At 47.7% G+C, this 19,253-nt stretch overlaps 1 protein-coding gene across 1 annotated transcript in view; it reads right to left on the bottom strand.

Moving 5' to 3' along the window:
- Ctnnbl1 (catenin, beta like 1) overlaps positions 1–18,991 on the bottom strand; it is a 159,889-nt gene extending 140,898 nt beyond the window's left edge. Inside the window, 1 exon segment of the mRNA NM_001024870.1 lies at positions 18,910–18,991. Coding sequence (NP_001020041.1) covers positions 18,910–18,939 — 30 coding nt within the window. The 5' untranslated portion in view covers positions 18,940–18,991.
- Between the last annotated feature and the right edge of the window lie 262 nt (positions 18,992–19,253).

Here is a 19,253-nt window from a genome sequence, read left to right as displayed (position 1 = left end):
AGGGAGGATGAAGACCCACACTGAATTGCCAGTGAGAACTAATTAATCATTAATCTGTCACGCTTCCTTGTTGATTGCTTGAGTCTTCTCCTGTATTTTTGATCTCTAAGATCTCAGTTACTTAACTGTTCACAAAGGAGCAGCCCATTTCCCCGGGACATGGACATGGAGTAGACATGTACCCTCAGGTCTCGTGAAAACAAGCGCCCATGTGATGCTGCAGAAGGAGGGCAGGGTCTGAGGACCCAGCACGACTGCCCGGGCTCTGCAGCACCTGCCATTGGGCTACCTCACAGTTTGAATGACGTGGCTGCGACGGCCTGGATACCTGCCTGTTGATGAGCCCATCTTGCATAATGATGCTGTGATCTAAGACGCACTCTTGTCTCCTTAACTCAAAGGTTTTACTGCTTTATAGATAGCTGACAATCTACAAAAGTTAACAAAGTACCTCCACTCCCATAGAAGAGAAGGCTGGTGAAGGAGTGGTCCAAGACAACATCCAATGCCCAAACACACTTCTCCAGGAAAGGAAAGCATGCTGGCCAGCTGGCCATGTGAAGAGAGAGGCAAGGGGCCCATGGCTGTAGCTACCTGCAAATTCAGTCAGCATCATCCCCCACCACCACCACACTCCCCCAGGGGGGTTATAAAACAGATTTCAAAGTGACCTAAGACTAGCAACTACCAACATCTTGGACATTTGAAGGTCCTCAGCTTGCTGGCAGGAGCACCTGGTAGATAAGATAGGAACAACACATTCCTCACAGACAGAAGTCCACTGCAGCTACAGAACGGGTACCCGTCTTCCAAATACACACAGTGAACTGAAACAACTGTTTGAACCATCTTAGCAGGCTCTAGGCATCAAGTTTAAAACTAACTGACTCAAAAGATACAGAACAGAGCAACAAAAAAAGAGGGAAATGATCTCAACTATCTGAAACCAACATGCATGGTGCAAAGGCAGCCTCTCTGTTTCGGGGCCTGACGTCATGATAAAGAGCAGCGAGTGTTCATAAGCAGGGCTCCTCTGTGGGTGAATCTCCAGTCAGTTACAGCCAGCTCAGGGAGAGCCATCAGGCAAACTACCCATTAGCTGTCACTTTAGAATGACTTCAGAAAGCCAGCCCCAGAGCTCTGCTGATATCTTTTCAACAACCTCTTAATCTTGTTTATAACACCTGTGTTAAGGCAACCTGACATCAATTCTACTCACTTGTCTCAGACTGAAATTACTCAGAAACTCCAGGATTCCCGTAAACATCACACCACCAGAGAGAGGCATGCTGCCTCAAATAGCCTAAAAGACAGAAGCCATCCACCTCTTAAAACAAAGCCACGCCATGAGCCTTGCTGGGCCTTAAATTTCACAAAAGAGTCATGAAGATCCTAGAATTGTGAGGTCTGAAGAACCCAGAAAATTCTTCCTACAGCTTTCTACCAAGTGACCAAACGGCACAGTCACCTTGGTCTGCAGGCCTGCTCCAGGTCATAAGTGGGCCACTTTCTTCCCAGTCCCGAGCACTCCTTCTAGGAAGGTAATACTCCTAGTACCAAATGGAGCAAGTGGGGATGCAAGAGACACCTCAGCAAACTGCCCAAAATCACAGAGCTGGAAAATGGTGGTGAAAACTGCAGTCATGACAGACGCAGCCTGCCTCACCTGCTTTCTGCTTACTGCACATCTGCTCCTGGGGTTCCTTACACTTACAATGAGCTGACAGCAGCAATGCAGACATGTGTGCACATTCTAGGCCTGTATGAAACACAAAACACCCAAGAAACCGATGTGAAACCAGTCCACGAATAGGGAGAAAGAAGGACACTTTGGTGGCCACACTACCTGCCTTTGTGTCACTAGTGTGTGACCTTGGACAAATCTTGGAGAAAAAAGCCCCCCCTACTGTTGTGAAATAATATGTGGAAAAGCCAAATCCAGAAAAAGTCCACAACAAATATTAAAAACACATAATCTCTATATGATATATACATGTGTGTATGCACATGTGCACATATATATTTCATATATAGGAAATGGATATTCTCGAGCCAACCAACACAAAATAAAAACCAATCTCATTGCTTTGTGCAGGCTCATTTCTTGCCTATAAGGCTGGGTGCAGAGAAAAACAGCAATTATGGCCCACAGTGGACTTACAGTAAATCTCTGGCAAATAAATGAATCAATCGATCTCTTGCTTTAGGGTCAGAGGCAGCCCTAGTCTTTAACAGAAATGCCAATCAACTCTCAGGTTACCAGAGGAACAGAATTGAGCCTGTGTGAAGACCATCTGCTATGAGTTAAGGCAAGTTTCCTAAGAGTAAGACCAAGATCAGTCACAAACACAGCTTAATCTACCTCGTCAAGAAAGCAGCAGCAGCAGCAAGGGGCTGAGGGTTAGCGCCACAACGAAGGGCCTACCTAGCACATGCGAGGCCCTGGCTTCAGTCCCCAGCACCATATAAATAAGTGAACGTTTAAGAACAAAAACAAAGGCTGAGGAGATGACTCAGTGAGTAAGAGTTCAAACAGTCAGCACCCACATAAAAACCAGGCATGGCCACGGATGTACTGTGGTGCCAGTCCTGTGGAGGATAGACAGAATGGTCACTAGGGCTTGCTGGCCACCTCCCGAGGGAGTGGTTGAATGGGGAGGCCAATGTCTTTCTCTATACGTGCACTTCCCCTGTGGAGCCTCACACTGATAATCCCAGCAGTAAGAAGGCTGAGGCAGGAGACTGTAAAAGGCAACAGGAGAGATGGTAAAGAACACCCCAATTCATTCATTAATCATGGATGGGTGCATAAAGCAGCCACCCACCCCTCACCCCATCCTTCTTTAGTCAAGGGCGTTTACTGAGCAGTTCCCCTGTGACAAGCTCTCCTCTGGCCACAGCCCCTGAGGATCTCAAGGCAATGAGGAGAAGGGGCATTTATACGTAACCAGACTTCCTATACAAAAACTGTACCTGTGACAGAAACTACAAGGCCAAGCAATGGTACTATGCCTCCCTATTCTCCGTAAGTCTCTGCTGTTTTCACTTTAAGCTGCCTTCATTCACAGAGACTTCTTCTAGCTGCCTTCTCCTCCCTAGGTGTCTCTTGCAGAAGCTCTGGGGCCTTCCCTTCCTCCTCTGCAAGTAGAGACGAAATCCGGCACATGCACATCACAGAGCCTGGAGCCTGGCTCTGCAGTGTGCTTCAACATGGAAGTCACAGGCCTTTTTGTTTGTGGGTGGGTGACATCCACTGCTCCCCTTTGAGCTCATTGTCATCTGCAGCTGTTTAGAAGCATCGTCCCTGTGACCCTCTTTTTCCATAAACACAAAGGCAATCTGCCAATGGAGGGCAAGCTTCCACTGCTGCAGAGGGGAGCCCTCAGGCCCAGCTGCACATCCCTCAGCCATGTCACCCTGCCAGGCTCAGTGTCTAGCTCCTGAGAAAAGTCACATTCACCGTGCTCAGCCATCACGGAGTTCACGTAGGCAAAACGGCCTCTGCTCCACACAAAGTGAAGCAAGAGTAAAAATCGCTTTTTTAATTAAAATAAGACTTTCCTCAACCTTCTGCTGACAATCACAGCTACAACACAAAGCCCAGTATCAGCCACTAACCAGTCTCCACACTGCGGGGAGGACGGTCTGCAGCCGTCAGAGGAGGGAGGGGAAAATTACTAATTTAAACAAAATGTTTAATCTTCTAATTACGGGGCAGGCTCCAAGAGGATAGAAAGTGCTTTGCAGTCTTCATTATGGAATCCCCATGCGACCATGGCACAAGTCATGTCAGCCAGAGGCAGATGCCATCTCTCCTTCCCCTCTGAGCCTTCTGTGTCCTTGCCAGATCTGAGAGGAAGGAAAGAACCTAACGGAAGAAAGGTGCAGGTGAAGCATGAATTGCGGCTCTCCAGTTCCTTATGCTGGTGAGGCAGAGGTGCCCAGTCAGAGGCTGGCAAGGCCCCATCCCATGCTTCACTCAGCAGGCAAGATGGCCCAAGGCCATCTCAAGCTCGGGGCCTTGCACAACTGCCCGCCTCAGGTGCTGCTGGAGCAATTCTTGTCACTTCTCTCATCAGGACCCAGAAGCATGGAGAATCGGGGTGGTACCCGGCCATGGCACCTCTGGTCAGACAGACCTGTGCCTCTGCAGATAGCTTATCCCCGGCTGATTTGTGTTATCTCTGCCTATTCAGATCTCTGTGCTAACTCGGGGGTAGAGTCCCTGCCAAGCAACTCTGACAAGTCTAATGGCAGAATTCCCATGGGGGAATGCTAGAGGCAGCAGAGGCAGGCACTCACTCCCTTTCATTAGGGACAGGCCTTCTTTAAATGTGAAGACAAGAAGTAGCCGCATGTGGACAGTGCGTGCAGCCTCTTACACAGCTGGCAGGAACTGAAAAGCCGCTCCGCCCCCAGCCCTGCCACCCCAAGCCAGCTGCAAAAGATGCGCTGGGAGTCCTAGGAATGGCCGTGCCCCTAATTACCCACTGCCATGTGAGAGCAGGCTTGGAGGGGATGGCGGCAGGTCTGGGCAGATCAGCAGCGACATCTAATCAGCAGCTCCGGCCCTCTGCAGCTGTTCTGCAGGAGCACAGCGTTCACAGTTCCAAAGCCTCCCGCAAAGCGCAGGTGCTGCGGGTCAGCTGTGCGGTCCGAGGCCTGCCAGGGATGCTTTCTTCACTCTCTCAGGCCAGGGTACTCAATGAAGGGCACTCTGCCCACACTCGGTGCCAACGCTGGCACTAGCAGAGAGCTGCCTCTTGATTAGTCCACAACACAGATGAAATGTGCCGGGAACAACAGAGGCGGGAAAGCAATTATCCAAGGGAGAGCATGGCGTCAGCTGTGGCCGTACAGCACAAAGGTGGACTCTGCACCCTTTCAGCAGCCATGCCGGCCAGATTGTCCCTCCACAGCCTCTTGTCTGAGCCAGACTGTGTCACTCCACAGCTTAAGAGCCCTAATGACTTCCACTACACCGAAGAGAAAGGGCAGAGCTGGGTCCTCCCTCCTCTGGGCTGACCTTGGGGCCTGTGCTGGTTGTTCCCAGCCTGCACTGCTGCTCACACAGTCCTTCATATGGCTGGCTTTCCCATTACTTCGTTCTCAACTCAAATACCATCCCTTCAAGAGGCCCTCTAGAACTTTCTCAGGTAAATACCAGTCACTGCTACAGTTATATTTGCCATGTTTTCTCTTTGCAACACATCTGAATCATCTTCTTATTCACTTGTTCTGCTTGCATATTCTTATTTACTTGTTCTTCAGGCTTACTGTCTGTCTCCACTCCCTGGATATAAGCCCCATACAGACAGGGGCTTTGACCAAAGTCTAGTGTAATACTTTACATGTAGTTGGCATTTAATGAGTGTGTAGAACAATTAAGGAACAAAAGGTTCAATATGGACCACTAATCCACATAAAATTTACTAACCCCTGAAAATCTGGGTTGGCTCACAGCCTGACTCTGAGCATATGCCAGGTGCCCTGGAAACAAGAGTAAACAATGTCCCCTCTCTTTGCCAAGCCCTAGTATATGACTAGGAAACAATAACAAAGGGAAACAGAGTCAAGATGGAGAACTTGCAGACTGCCCTAGAACTGGAAGACCAGAGGGCTTCCTGAGTGGGGTTTACCCAAACCATCCTCTTACAGAAGGTTCAGGTAGGCTGGACATAATGACCACCAATGGGCTGTGGCCAAAACCCAGATCTTAAAGGTCCAGGGAGAAGACACATCACCTGAGGTGGTCCAGGTCCATTCTTATGTTCTTGATGCTGGGAGCCAGACAGCACGCATGCAGACCAATTTACAAAAAGACACCATGATGTGCACAGGAGTGCAAAGAGCCGTGGAAGGAGAGCCTGCCAGAGAGCGGCGAGGACAAGAAAGGCACCAACGGGCCAGGAATAGGCGTCCTGAGTCTCTGACGTCTGCTGGGATCCAGGTTTCATGGGATTCTGGGTGTGTGAAACTGGATGTGAACACTAGCTAAGAGGAAACCGGGGCTGGAGCAATGGCTCAGATGTCAAGGGCACTGAGTGCTCCAGTGAGAACCTAAGTTCAGTCACCAGGGTCTCATGGCAACTCCAGACTGTCCATAACTTCAGTTCTAAGGAATCTGATGCCCTCCTCTGACCTCCAGCGACACCAGGCACGCATGTGGTACACAGACATAAACATACACACATAAAAAATAAAGAAAAGATAACCACAACAGCTGCAGTTCTAAAACAGGACATATGTCCAGAGGAAGTCCTGTTAATGAGACATTCTCTAGTGCTCAAGATGTCAGTGGCAGGCCAAAGAAGAATGCACTAAAGAAACAGAGACCAGTCGTGAATGACTTCTGTAATCTTACAGACCTCAGTGTCTTGTAGAGGAGTTCCACCAAGAATAAATTGTATCCAACAACCCGTTTTCTGTGACACCATTAAAAGAAGGAAGCAAAGGGTCTCAGCAAAAGGTTACACAGACGTCAGTCCTGCAGCAGTTGCAGCAGACCAAGAAGAGTGCGCAGCTGGGGGAGGTGGGCCCGGCAGCCGGGGAGGGTGGGTCCGGCAGTGGTCAAAGCTCTGCACAGTTAACATGTGCTCTCATGACGGCCCTGATGGAAAAGGTGAGGATGCGTGTGGTGTACGTTTGGGAAGATCTGCTTCCAAATGATGTAAGAGAACAAGGGGCCTGATCATGGACGAATTCTGCTCTGAACTCCATCAGCCAGCAGCTGGGTCCTTAGGCAAGGTTCTTTCCTGCCTGGGCTCCAGCCTCCCCGTGGGTAAGAGAAGGCGGGTGGGTGCAATGAGAACCTCTGGGTTCCTCCTCACTCAGCACTCCCACCTCAACAGGCCTCTGAAACCTAGAAAATCTGTTAGTGAAGGCCGGCAGTGCACTCTCCACAGACAGCAGGCAAGCGGGAGTAGGCACAGTTCAATGCAACCTGCCCCAGCTTCTAAACCTCATTATGGGCTTCCTTCGCAGCCACCCCCAACTGATCAATAGTAACGTCGTTTCTCGCCCTCTTTTATCGCTGAGCTTCGATGTTCTGCTGGATCTTTGGTAGGTCTGTCTTCCCCCTGACCAACAGCTGCACCCCCGTTTCAGCTAACTAAGCTATTACGTGACATCAAAATGCCCAATAGTTTCTCTCATCATTAATCATTAATCTGCAATTCCACTGAAGCACCATGGGCGGAGAAACCAGTGAAAGTCGGCCCAGTAAACCCAGAGCTGCAAAGAAAACAGCCTTCCAACAGTCCATCGTAGAGCGCTGATATGGAGGGACCATGAGTTAAAGTCCAGCGGAATCCCAGCTGGGAAGACCTCTGAGCACCTCTCGATTCTGGGCATTAACACAATAAGCATGTGAATGACAGCAAGCAACTGCTTCCATAATCAATCATACCAGCTTTTGGAACGCAGGTATTTTGCTCAGTTTCAGCTCCTTCTTGGGTCAGTTAATACAAGGACTGTGGTGGATGATGTCTTTACACAAGGCTAAAAACATTTTGCTGGGCATGGTAATTACCATGGTAAACCTGTAATTCTAGGACATGGGAGGCTGAAGCAGGAGGATTATGAATTCCTAGACAACTTGAGCTACACAGCTAGACTCTGCTTAAAAAACCAAAACCAAAACCAAGGGGTTCGGGTGACTGGATTAGTCAGTAAAGTACTTGTCACAACATAATGACCCCAGTTCCCCAAACAGCAGCCTCTGCCTATAATCACAACGCTGGGGAGGTGGACACAAGCAGATCCCTGGAGCTCACTGGCCAGTCTATCTGGCCAAATTGGCAAAGCTTCAGGCTGAGATCTTGCCTCAAAAAAGGTGGTGGAGAGTGAATGAAGAAGATACCAACATTTTCTCCTGTAGTGTATGTTTACGCGATCACTCGTTTGCTCACTCACATACATTCACACCCACATCCTCACACACACTCACACACTCACATTCATGCTCACACACACTCACACCTCACATGTTAACACACTCTCTCTCTCTCTCTCTCTCTCACACACACACACACACACACACACACACACACACTTGCACCCTGCCATACACACACCAGTTGCTAACCCCCAGGACAAGGACAACCCACTGTGTGCCCACCTGCCAGCCTGTAATGGAGCTGGGACCCTAAGGTCACTCTGAAACTCTATGGAAGAGAAACTGGCTCTGAACAATTCAGGTGAAAGGCCAATGGCTGATTCAGGAGAAGGTGAAAGGCGGCTCTGAACTCAGGCTCCGTCTCCGAATTCCAGTTTCTCTCCAGCTACACACGACTCAGATCAAAACCACCCACTTCCCTCAGGATGGCTAGGAAAAGATAAAGGAAGGGGTGATTTGTAAATGAGATCTCTGGTACCTGCTAGGCAGAAACTGTGGTTTCCCAGCGCCGTGGAGGAGACCCGGGGAACAAATAGCAGCCTTGGAGGCATAATTTTTGCTATCGGTGACGGCTCACTGTGGTGGGGTAGGGCTGTACTCTGGCCTACTGAGAATACGCTACACCGTGCAAGTGTGGGTGACAAACTGTTCTCATTTTACCTTATTGAATTCTAAGCCTAAATCTCCAAGGAGCCAAAGATCTTGGTAGCACTGAGGCAGCTTTGCAGAATTTAAGACAGGCTTACTTCCCTGTAACATGTTTGTTTGGCATATCAATAATAAACAGCTACCATTTACTGGGAACTAGACCAGCCACACTGCCTCATTTAGTCCTGTAATTTTTTTTTTTAATATAGATGATACACAGACATGGAGACATATGCCTTTAATCCCAGCACTGAAAAAGCAGAAGCAGAGGAACTGTGAGTTCCAGGCCAGTCAGGGCTGCATAGTGAGACCTTGGGGTTGCTTGTTTGTTTCTAAAAGATGGTAATGGTAACAAGAATATTTCTAGAGATGGTGAGCTAAAGATAGCCCTGTTAGATGATCTCCATTTGAAAGATAAAAGCCAAGGCTTAAAGAGGTTAATTAACTGGACCAAGGTCACACAGCTAGCTCTCAGCAGGACTGGGGTTCAAACGCAGGCCATCTGACCCACAGTCTGCATTCGTCTGCCATGCTAAACATTAAAGATCCTTCACAGGCTTCCAATTCTTTCCTCCCACAGTACTGACAAGCTATTCTGAACCTCTGCATTCTCTAATGCAGTCATCTTTATACAGAAAAACTTCTCTATCGTGTTCAGCTTTATACATTCAATCCTCCAACTGAAAACAGTGACACCCACTGAGGGCACAGAAAGATACTGTTCCCCAATTTAACCCCCTAAAGTAAGGAGGTTAATCTGAACTACACCAACCAGGCTTTCTGAAAGGGGAAAGAGGGTGACTGCTGGGTCTACCTCTATGCCTAGAGAAGAGCAATGTCTGTGAGCGTACAAAGAAAATGGACCCTCACCTACCATGACAACAGCACCATGTGATCAAGAGCAACCCTGTGTGGCAGTCTTGCAGGGCTACAGCCAGGAGCTGGTGGTCAAAATAGCAAGGATAAAAAGAAGGCTCTTCAGGACAGTCTTCTTCCTCTGGGAAGCCTCTGTGGAACTGTCTGCCTCAGGATCCCACCACGCCTTGCTGGTGCCTGTGTGACAGCACTGTGTGGCACTGGGATCTCAAACCCTTGGAGCTCTCACTGGAAATGCAAGCTTCTCAAGCTTGAACTGGGCCTCTTCCTACCCAGACTGAGTCAGACACTCACACAGGCAGATGCCTTCCCGGCTCCTGAAAGGAGTTGGCTCACAAGCTCGCATGGTCTAGGGGGAAAGAATCTTTCATCTCCCAGTTCTTTCATCTTTGAGAAAGAGCCCCAAGGCTTCTTTCAAGTCAGCTGAGCAGCTGACAGCCCTGACTAAAATGCGAAGTTGGGCACAGGAGGGAGGGCAGAGGAGGAAGCAGAGAATTGTGTGATAGCCGAACATCTGGCCAGAAGCTCAGTTGACACAAGAAATGTCAATCAGGGCTCCTGGTAGGTACGTGAAGGAGCTGAGGGGAGACTGGATGAGTTCCTCTGAAAGGATAAGACTGGGGCTACAGCCACACTCTAGTAAAAGGTAAGACCAGTGAGGCTCAAGAAGTCGCTGGCAGAAAAGAACACAGGCACTCTTCAACAATGTGGGCTTTTAAACCAGTATTCCTCAAACTCTGACATAGAAACTGAGGAACTATGACAATTAAATGCAGGAACTACACACAACACTAAACTAAAAAATGGAACATTAACGAGAGAGCCAGCAGCAAGCATGCGCGCGCACGCACAGGCACGGACACACACACACACACACACACACACACACACACACACACACACACGCACACATCTTTTTTAAAGAGTGAAATTAGGGGTTGGAGAGATGGTTCGTTGGTTAAAAACACTGCAGCTCTTCCAGAGAAATCTAAGTCTAATTCCCAGCATCCATATAGAAGATCATAACTGTAATTCTACTCCCAGTATATCTGATGCTCTCTTCTGGCCTCCAGGGGCACTGCACCCAGAAAGTTCACATGCATGCAGGCAAAGCAGCCACACACATAAATAAATAAAATAAATTAATTAATTAAAAAAAATTAAGGGGTTGGAGATTTAGCTCAGTGGTAGAGCACTTGCCTAGCAAGCGCAAGGCCCTGGGTTCGGTCCCCAGCTCCGAAAAAAAGAAAAGAAAAAAAAAAATTAAGAGCCAGGTAGTGGTGGCACACACCTTTAATCCCAATACTCAGGAGGCAGAGGCAGGTGGATCTCTGAGTTCCAGGTCAGCCTAACCTACAAAGCTATTCCAGTATAGCCAGGGCCACAAAGAAAACTCTGTCTTGAAAAACAAAGAAAAATATTTCAAAGGTGATGTGACAAGCATCCTCTGAAGTGGAAAGAAGGAACCCCTGTCAGCTGGCAAGGGAGGCAGTGGAATGTGAGCTTCCGAAAGGAGGAAACTCCACGACACACTCATCTAGTCCCCATCTGCACTGACAACTTGACTAGCCCACACAGAGAGGCTGGTGGCATGGCTCAGCAGTTAAAGCACTTGCTGCTCTTGCAGAGGACCTGGATTCAGTTCCCAGCACCCACTTGGCAGTTCACAACCATCTCTAACTCCAGGTTCCAAGCAGTCTAATGCCCTCTTCTGCTCTTTGGCCACAAAGCATGCACACGGTACACAGAGCAAAGCACTTATACTTATAATACACAAATAAACAAATCTTTAGAAGCAGCACGAAAACACATCTTTGGGTGTGCCTATGAGGGAGTTTCCCAAAAGTCTGACCCAGGAGGAAGACCCACCCTAAACAGAGCAGTACCAGCCCATGGAATGAGCTCCAGGAATGAGTGAAAAAGAAAATTCCAGCTAATCACCAGCATTCGTCTCTCTGCTTCCTGGACGTGGGTGCAGTGTGACCAGTCCCTCACATTCCCGTTGCCAGGGAATGGCAGTGACGTGAATGAGGGATGCTTCCCAGAGGCTAGAGTGTCTACACACTTGATCCCCAGTTGGTACTGCTGTTAGGGAAGGTTAGGAAATCTTTCCTCCTTGCTGGAGGAAGCCCATCACTGAGGGCAGGTATCCAGGGTTTATAGCCTGGTTTCACTTCCTGTGTGCCCACGTGCACATGAAAAGTGACCTTGCTGCTCCCTGCTGCCGGGCGGCCTCATGCTCCGGCTGCCATTCCTTCCTCGCCATGGAGGACTCTATCCTCTGGAGCTGGGAGCCAGAGGAAGCCCTTTCTTCCTGTCTTTGCTAGGGTTTTCTGCTGTGAACAGAGACTATGACCAAGGCAACTCTTCTAAGGACGACATTGGGGCTGGCTTACAGCTTCAGAGGGTCAGTCCAGTATCAAGGCGGGAACATGGCAGCATCCAGGCAGGCATGGTGCAGGAGGAGCTGAGAGTTCTTATCTTCATCTGAAGGCTGCTAGCAGAACACTGACTTCCAGGCAGCTACAGTGGGGGTCTTATAAGCCCACACCACAGTGACACACCTACTTCAACAGGGACACACCTTCTAATAGTGCCACTCCCTGGGCCGAGCATATATAAACCATCACACTTCCTAAGTTGCTTTTTGTCAGGATTCAATCACAGCAGCAGGAAAGTAACTGATATAAATTGTATTCCCTAACACTGTGACTATAGCAAACCTTTCCACCCTTTAGTTGCTTTTTATCGAGGATTTGATCTCAACAATAAGAAAGCTAATACACAAGCCATTCCCAAGCAACCATTGCTTGACACTGAGCACAGGTAAGACATGCTGCTAGATGCTGGCTCCCTCCCTGAACTTACAGCAGGCACAGGAGCATACTGTATATTCCGTGAGAAGAATGAGCTGGAAGAAAGACAGATGAGGAAGCCATGGTGGGAAGAAATGAACTTACAAGAGAAAACACATCGAGAGAGGAAATAAATGGGAACACCAGTGGGACTTGCTCTTTACCTGTTATTTATAGCCAGCTTGCTAACAAAATTAACCTGGGAAAGCATGAAACTGTCATGCAAAAAGTAACCTCTTTCAGTATGATCAGAATAATATTCTCAGGGTTAGAACGTAACTTGAGGCTGCCACAAAAATGAAGAATGCATTCTGAACACAAAAGTTCAGGCTTTCAACAATGTGTCTTATACGCCCAAGAACAACAAAAACAGAAACTGAAAAGGCTCAATTACAAACTCCAATTCCTGTCTTAAAAGCGGGGAGCAGGGAGCAGAAGTACAAATGATAAACATGTACAAGAGTAATATCCTCGCTCAAATAACTTTGAAGTAGCACTTTATGTGCCTACTAGATAAATGGCAGGGATGTAAATCACGACAAGCAGTACGGTCGGGACTGCAGTAAACTGGAGTGCAGTGCTGAAGGAGGGAGTGGCCCCACATGTCTCTGCAGCTAAAGGGACCCCACTGTCTCTGGCTACTCCCCCAATTCCCTGAACACCCATCGCACAAGTTTGCTCCTAATAGTTAGCAACGGACTCTTCCCAGCTTCCTCTGCCGCCCACAGAACTCCATCATAGCTGGGATTCTAATCTCTCTCTTCTCAATGACCAACTGAATCCACGTCCTCTGATCCAATACCTCCCTTAGCTTATCGAATCGTTCCGTGCACTGTGCTCATGGGACACTTACTACACACAGTGAGGTGTTTAAATGCCCACGTCACTTCTCATACCATGAATTCTTCAAGCCTGGAATCAGGTCTCAATCATTTTAACACATGCCAACCTTACCTCAGGAAAGCGCACAAAGTCATTGTGAGTGACCAGGAGAGGGGGAAATGCCACACGAGCAAAGAAGCTCCAAACAACATTACACCCCCATCAAAAACCTGAACACGACCTAAATATCAACTGTGGAGTAATAACTGAGGGGAAAATCATCTATGACTCGAATGAAAGCTCGCATACGTTAGAGAGCAACATGAAAGCTATGTAGAAAAAAATACATGTTACTTAAAGAAATCAACACAAAACAGTCCATATGCAATACTTACAGGCATATAAAATATATTCATTGGATTGGAGTAGTGGTTTTTCCTTGCTTCAAATTCTTCCTTACTATTTGACAGTTTATTATCATTAAATTTTATTTCAAAAGTAAGAAATGGGAGAGGAGCAAAACAGACTGGAAGAAGCCCCTCCATCCAGGAAAATGCTGGCGTTACCCACATCGACAGGGGGAGTGGGTGTCTGCAATATCATCCAAGCCAAGGGTCCCTGACCTCAATCTGTCTCAAAGAGAATTCCTCTGGAGGTGCAAAGCCAGTCGTTCCCACCAAGCCAATCTGAACTAAATGCGAATTCTTTATTGCAAAACTTCAGAGGTAAGAACTTTTCCCCAGACGTCTGTGGAATGAGTATTAATGAGAGTGCCCTGGAGTTCAGATCTGCGCCTAGGCAGCAGAAACTTCTCTCCCGAGCCACTGCTGGGCACACTTCTTGATGAGATGTCTAAGCCTGAAGGCATCAAAAAAGTGCATTTCCATATTGGGAACATAACTGGTTTCCTCTTTAAGACTTTTCCCACCACCTCCTGTCCACATTGTAATTCTCCTGTCTTCTCAAATGAATTGCTAACATCTGTCAAGGGTAGAAGGCATACACTGAGGTGCTCTCCTGCCTATTACCGAAAGAACCAATCTCAGCAGAAAATTGCAATCTTCCCACTGACTTGCCCCAAAAATGAAATTTAATAAGCAAGCTAAAAAATGTTAAAGTTTTAATAAACACTTCCTATTGCTGTATGAGACTTCTTCTTGCTCACCTTAGACCCTGAGTTTTGGAATGGAAAGAACCACAAGTTGTACTGCCTGAACTCCTCGCTTTACAACTGACAAGAGAAAGGATGTGCAGGGAGGGAGAGTGACTTGTCCTGAGTCACCCAGATAAGTGCTGATAACGGCTGGATTAGAACCCAAATCTCCCAGGTCTCCAGCCCCAAGCCCTTCTACTACATCATGCTTTTTCAGGTACTGGACTCTCTGGAGCCCTTGGCCTAAATAATTAGTATTTAAATTTTAAAGCTACTAGGTACCTCAGAGAGTCATACCTAATCCCCTCATTAGGCATATGAGGAAACTGAGGCCCAGAGAGATTAAGTGATTTGCTCTCTGTTTTGAGCGGCAGGGAAGAAGTACAGCTTAAGCTGAAAAACCTGCAGACCGGTGCCCAGGAGAGGCCAGGGCTGCCTCAACTGGGACAAGCTTAAAAGGAATGCAGATGCTTCTAGACCAGTGTGCCTTCATGTACAGTCCCTGACCACCAGCTTTAGAATCACCCCAAATGTGCAAAACCCCAACTCTCAGAACACTGAGGCAAACTTCTGAGCTGGGAATGCTCTAGCCAGACAACTTTGCTCCCTTCTGTTCCCAGGGAGCGAGCATCAGTGCTCATGACAGTCGGTTTTGCCAATGTTGACACTGCGCAGCAGGGCTTACAATTTACGCTTTCTTTTACACATCAGTTCGAGGTTGTTTTAACAGCAGCAAACATGCCTGGGTGTTCAGGGCTGGCTCTACTGCTTCCTGGCTGCCTGAGCTTCACAGACAGGAAACTTGCCTCCCTAGCTTCGGTTTCTCTTTGCATGAAGTAGTCACACCATCTCCCTTTGGAGGATGTGCGGACCACCATACCTGACAATGTATCTACAGGCACATTAGTTCTGCCCCTGGCACACATCAAACAGACCAACACAGCAGTCAGGACCTCCACCTAAGAATAGGACTGCCTGAGTGCTCTCCGGCTAGGATCTCAGTTTCTCCCGTTGTAAAATGGGGATTAAAACAGTTCCTCATACTGGCATGCCTGTAATCACAGCACTCCAAAAGACAAAGGCAAGAAGCAGGCAAATCTTTGTGAGGCTGAGGCTAGCCTGGTCTGCAGGCCGCCCAGGGTGACACAGTGAGACTCTGTGGGGTTCAGAGGGTTCCTCCTGCTCAGTGGTAGAGTGCTCACCTAGCATTCATTAAGCTCTGGTTCTGTCCAAAGCCAGGTGGGGTGACAGACACCTGCAATCCCAGCATTTGAGAGGTGGGAAAGGAGTCAGAAATTCAGGGTCATCCTTGGCTACAAGGTGAGTTTGAGGACAGCCTGTTCTACATAAGACCCTGACGAAAGAAAGAAAGAAAGAAAGAAAGAAAGAAAGAAAGAAAGAAAGAAAGAAAGAAAGAAAGAAAGAAAGAAAAGAAAGAAAGAGGAGGGAGGGAGGGAGGGAGGGAGAGGAGAGGAGAGGAGAGGAGAGGAGAGGAGAGGAGAGGGAAAAGAAATTTAGTTCCTCAAAGAGCTGTTATGTGGATTTAGAGAAGAGGCAGGTAAATAATTAAATAATTATTTTGTGTAAGAGTATCGCTGTCTTCAAAGCACTTCCACTTCCATAGGCTCGTCTCATCCTCAAGATTTCCCACAGGAGGACGGCCATGTCTGACTGATTATAGACTAGACTCTATAGATTTAGACTACAGATTCTAGATTAGACTCTGACCTTTTCAGATAGGAATGGAGGTAGACTGTGCTGAAAGGAACAGAGTTGCAAATACATGACCAAGATTCTGGAGACACGTCAAGTCACCGCCTTGGCCTGTCAATCACTGCCCCGGCTTGAAACGTTAGCTAGGTCTGTCTATCAGATCTGAGTTCTTGTTTAAGCTACAAACAGGTGGGTTAAATGAAGACATCTGTATCACCTCTCAAAATGCAAAGGCTTTCTTCTGGCCCTTAAGGAGGTCCTACCTCAACTGTAATCTGCCAATATTTCCAGATGCCGTGTCACCTTCTGGTGTCCTGCTCACTCACCAAGGCTGGGTTACATGGCTCTTCTCTCTGCTTGTCTAATGGTCCTGGAGCCTGTGCTCACAGTCTCTGCCCCTGACTTCATCATTCTGCCCTGTCATATGCTGGCTCCTTAACCTTCAGGGTACTAACGCTGGCCCGTCAGACTCCTTCCCTGACCACTCAGTCTACAGAGGCCCTGAAAGGAGTTATACACAGCGGCGTTGGCCAACAGAAATACAATGAGAGTCACAAACCTTACATAGAAGTTTAAACTCAGAAGTAGGCACGAAATTTAAGTTTAAAAATCTATTATCCTTAATCCAATGTATAAACGTAATCTACCTTAAAAATTAAGATAGTTCATCATTCCCCAATAAAGCTGTGAGACGCAGTGTGTACTTTACACATAAGCACTTGATGCAGGTGGGCCACTCTTTCGATATCCAACAGTCATGCGCACAGCAGACACCAAACATGCTCACATTTCCACAGCGGATTCTGCCGCACTCCCTCATAACACTTCTGGCCATCTAAGTTTCTTATTTGCTTACTCAATATTCTCTGGCGGCTCCCCCACTGTATTTGCCTTTTCAAAAGCAAGAGCCTTGTCTTGTTTATTTCCACATCATATGCTCAAAGGACCAAGTAGCTTGTGCACAGTAAATGTCCAACAAGTATCTGTAGCCAAATGGGCCTCTCCTGGCTGCACTGTTCCAGCTCTGAATCAATGGACTGGACTCTACAGATTTAGACTATGGATTTAGCCCAGAACTCCCAAACGAGTATTCTTCAGTGACCTTCCCACCACCTTTCTTGTTCCATTATCAATTACACTGTCTTAAAGGGGAAAATATTGTGGCCTCGCATCTGTTCTCTGACACTTATGTATTCTTTCTCATCAGGCTTGGAGTCTCCATCTATGGGATCAGGGTTTATATATTGGCTAAAGGAAATAATTACCAATATTAGTATTTATGGACTGTTATTATACTCTGCAACAAACACTAGCCTAACACTTTTTTTTCTCTTTTTCTTTTGGTTTTGGTTTTCTGGACAGGATTTCTCTGTGAGACCCTGGCTGTCCTGAAACTCACTCTGTAGACCAGGCTGGCCTTGAAAGATCTGCCTGCCTCTGCCTCCTCCCAAATCCTGGGACTAAAGGTGTGAGCCACCAACTGCTATGCATAGCTAGTTTTTTGTTGTTGTTCTTTCATTTTGTTTTGTTTTGTTTTGTTTTGTTTTTAGGACAGAGTTTCTCTGGGTAGCCCTGGCTGTCTTAGAACTCACTCTGTAGACCAGGCTGGATTTGGACTCAGAGAGATCCATCTGCCTCTGGCTCTGGCCTCTGCCTCTGCATGCTGGGATGAAAGGTATGTGCCACAACCACCTGGCCCACTGTAAATTTCTTAACAGAAGAAAAAATTTCTTCACAACAGACACAAGGTAGGTAGCATGAGGTATTCTGTTCAAGGTTACAACCAGTCAGTAAGAAAAAGAAGAGATTGAAGGCAACCTGGGGCTCCAAATCCAGGCTTTTGGAGGATCAGGGGGTTGTTTCACTAAGTATCGCTGGCTGGCCTGGAATTTAGTGACCTGGGGCCTCTGCCTCCCAACTTTCAGGCACTGAGATTAAGGCATCCATGGCCAGCAGTTCAGGCTCACAGCTTCTCATCACCTACTCTGGTCTTTTAAAACAATCACAGTTTGAACACTACACAAGTGGGCAAGGTTGGCTAAAATTGTATTTTATTTCCATTACCCAAAGTATGCTCCATCATATGATGGCCTCGTATATACTCATTCAACCAACATGATCAAGGCTCTGTAATCAATATAAAAATACTACCTTTTTTCATACTATGTCTTTAGAATGAGGTGTGATTTACAAAACAGTACTTCCTAATTCAGACTAATTACCCTGTATGAGCTCCGACGCTATTGCAGCTAGTGAAAACAAGGCTGGACCCAAGGAACCTCATTAGGCAGTTAGGCAGTCAAAAGAGGGCGAAAACTTTGGGCCGGGAGCCTGGACACTTGAACTTTATCTAGTCTGTAGCTGTTGAGTGACCTCGGGCAAGTCCTTTCTTCTCTCTAGGTCACCCGTTCCCCACAAGTACCCTGAGCAAGGAGGTCAAGAGGTCTCTGAGGGACCCATTCCATGATTCATTTTCCAAGTATCTTAACAATTGCGGGGACCATGGCCACAGGTTTCTGCACTTTCAAATGACCTTTCACATATATCCATTTTATAGATTTTAAAAGAAAAAACGAGACTCCGTGACGGGAGAAAGACTTATCCAAAGCTACACCGACTCTTGGTAAAGAAACTGACACCGAAATAAAAAGCAGTGTTCTCCACAACTGTCTTAAGCGCTATGAATTGGAAGAAATGAGGCCGAAGAGGAGCTGAAGGGAATCGGGCTGCCGGGTGGGGAACAGAGATCAAATGGCTCAGGCCTGGAGAAAGAAGGGGTCGAAAGGGTCCACGAGGGCTTAGGGGAGTGAAGTGCAATGACAGGATGCAAGCCCGGGTGACATGAGAAGTGAGGGCCAGGGACCGAGAGGAGGCAAGATGACCGGGCTCTTCCTTGCGACGCCAACGAGGATGAGGAGCTCTCCGGCCCTGCCAACTGCACCTACCTGGTAGCTTAAAAGTTCGCCCACGTCCATGGTTCCGGACCCAATCAGCACAGTGTACCCTGGTTGCCTCCACTTACTCCCGAACCACGGGCCGCTTAGAGGCTTTTCCTGCCACACTGCCGTAAAGCGCCAGGCCTCAGAACCAATAGAGTAAAAGAGCGCGTGGCCGGCGCTCTCGCCACACTGCCGTAAAAGAAAGCGCTGCCGTAAAGCGCGCCGCAGTTTGACTATTCTGCTTCCGCCTGGATCCTGAAGGGGCAGGAAAGTGGGAGGATGCTAAGGGAACAAACCTAAAAACTAGGCGGTCATCCAAGTGTAGAGCAGAATGCCTGATGTTTCGTGGG

This window comes from Rattus norvegicus, chromosome 3 (assembly GCF_021556685.1).
Source record: "Rattus norvegicus strain SHRSP/BbbUtx chromosome 3, alternate assembly SHRSP_T2T, whole genome shotgun sequence".
In the NCBI taxonomy this organism is placed as follows: Eukaryota; Metazoa; Chordata; class Mammalia; order Rodentia; family Muridae; genus Rattus; species Rattus norvegicus.
The sequence above is the reverse complement of the archived record's forward strand: the minus strand, read 5'-3'. Positions and strand labels throughout refer to the sequence as shown.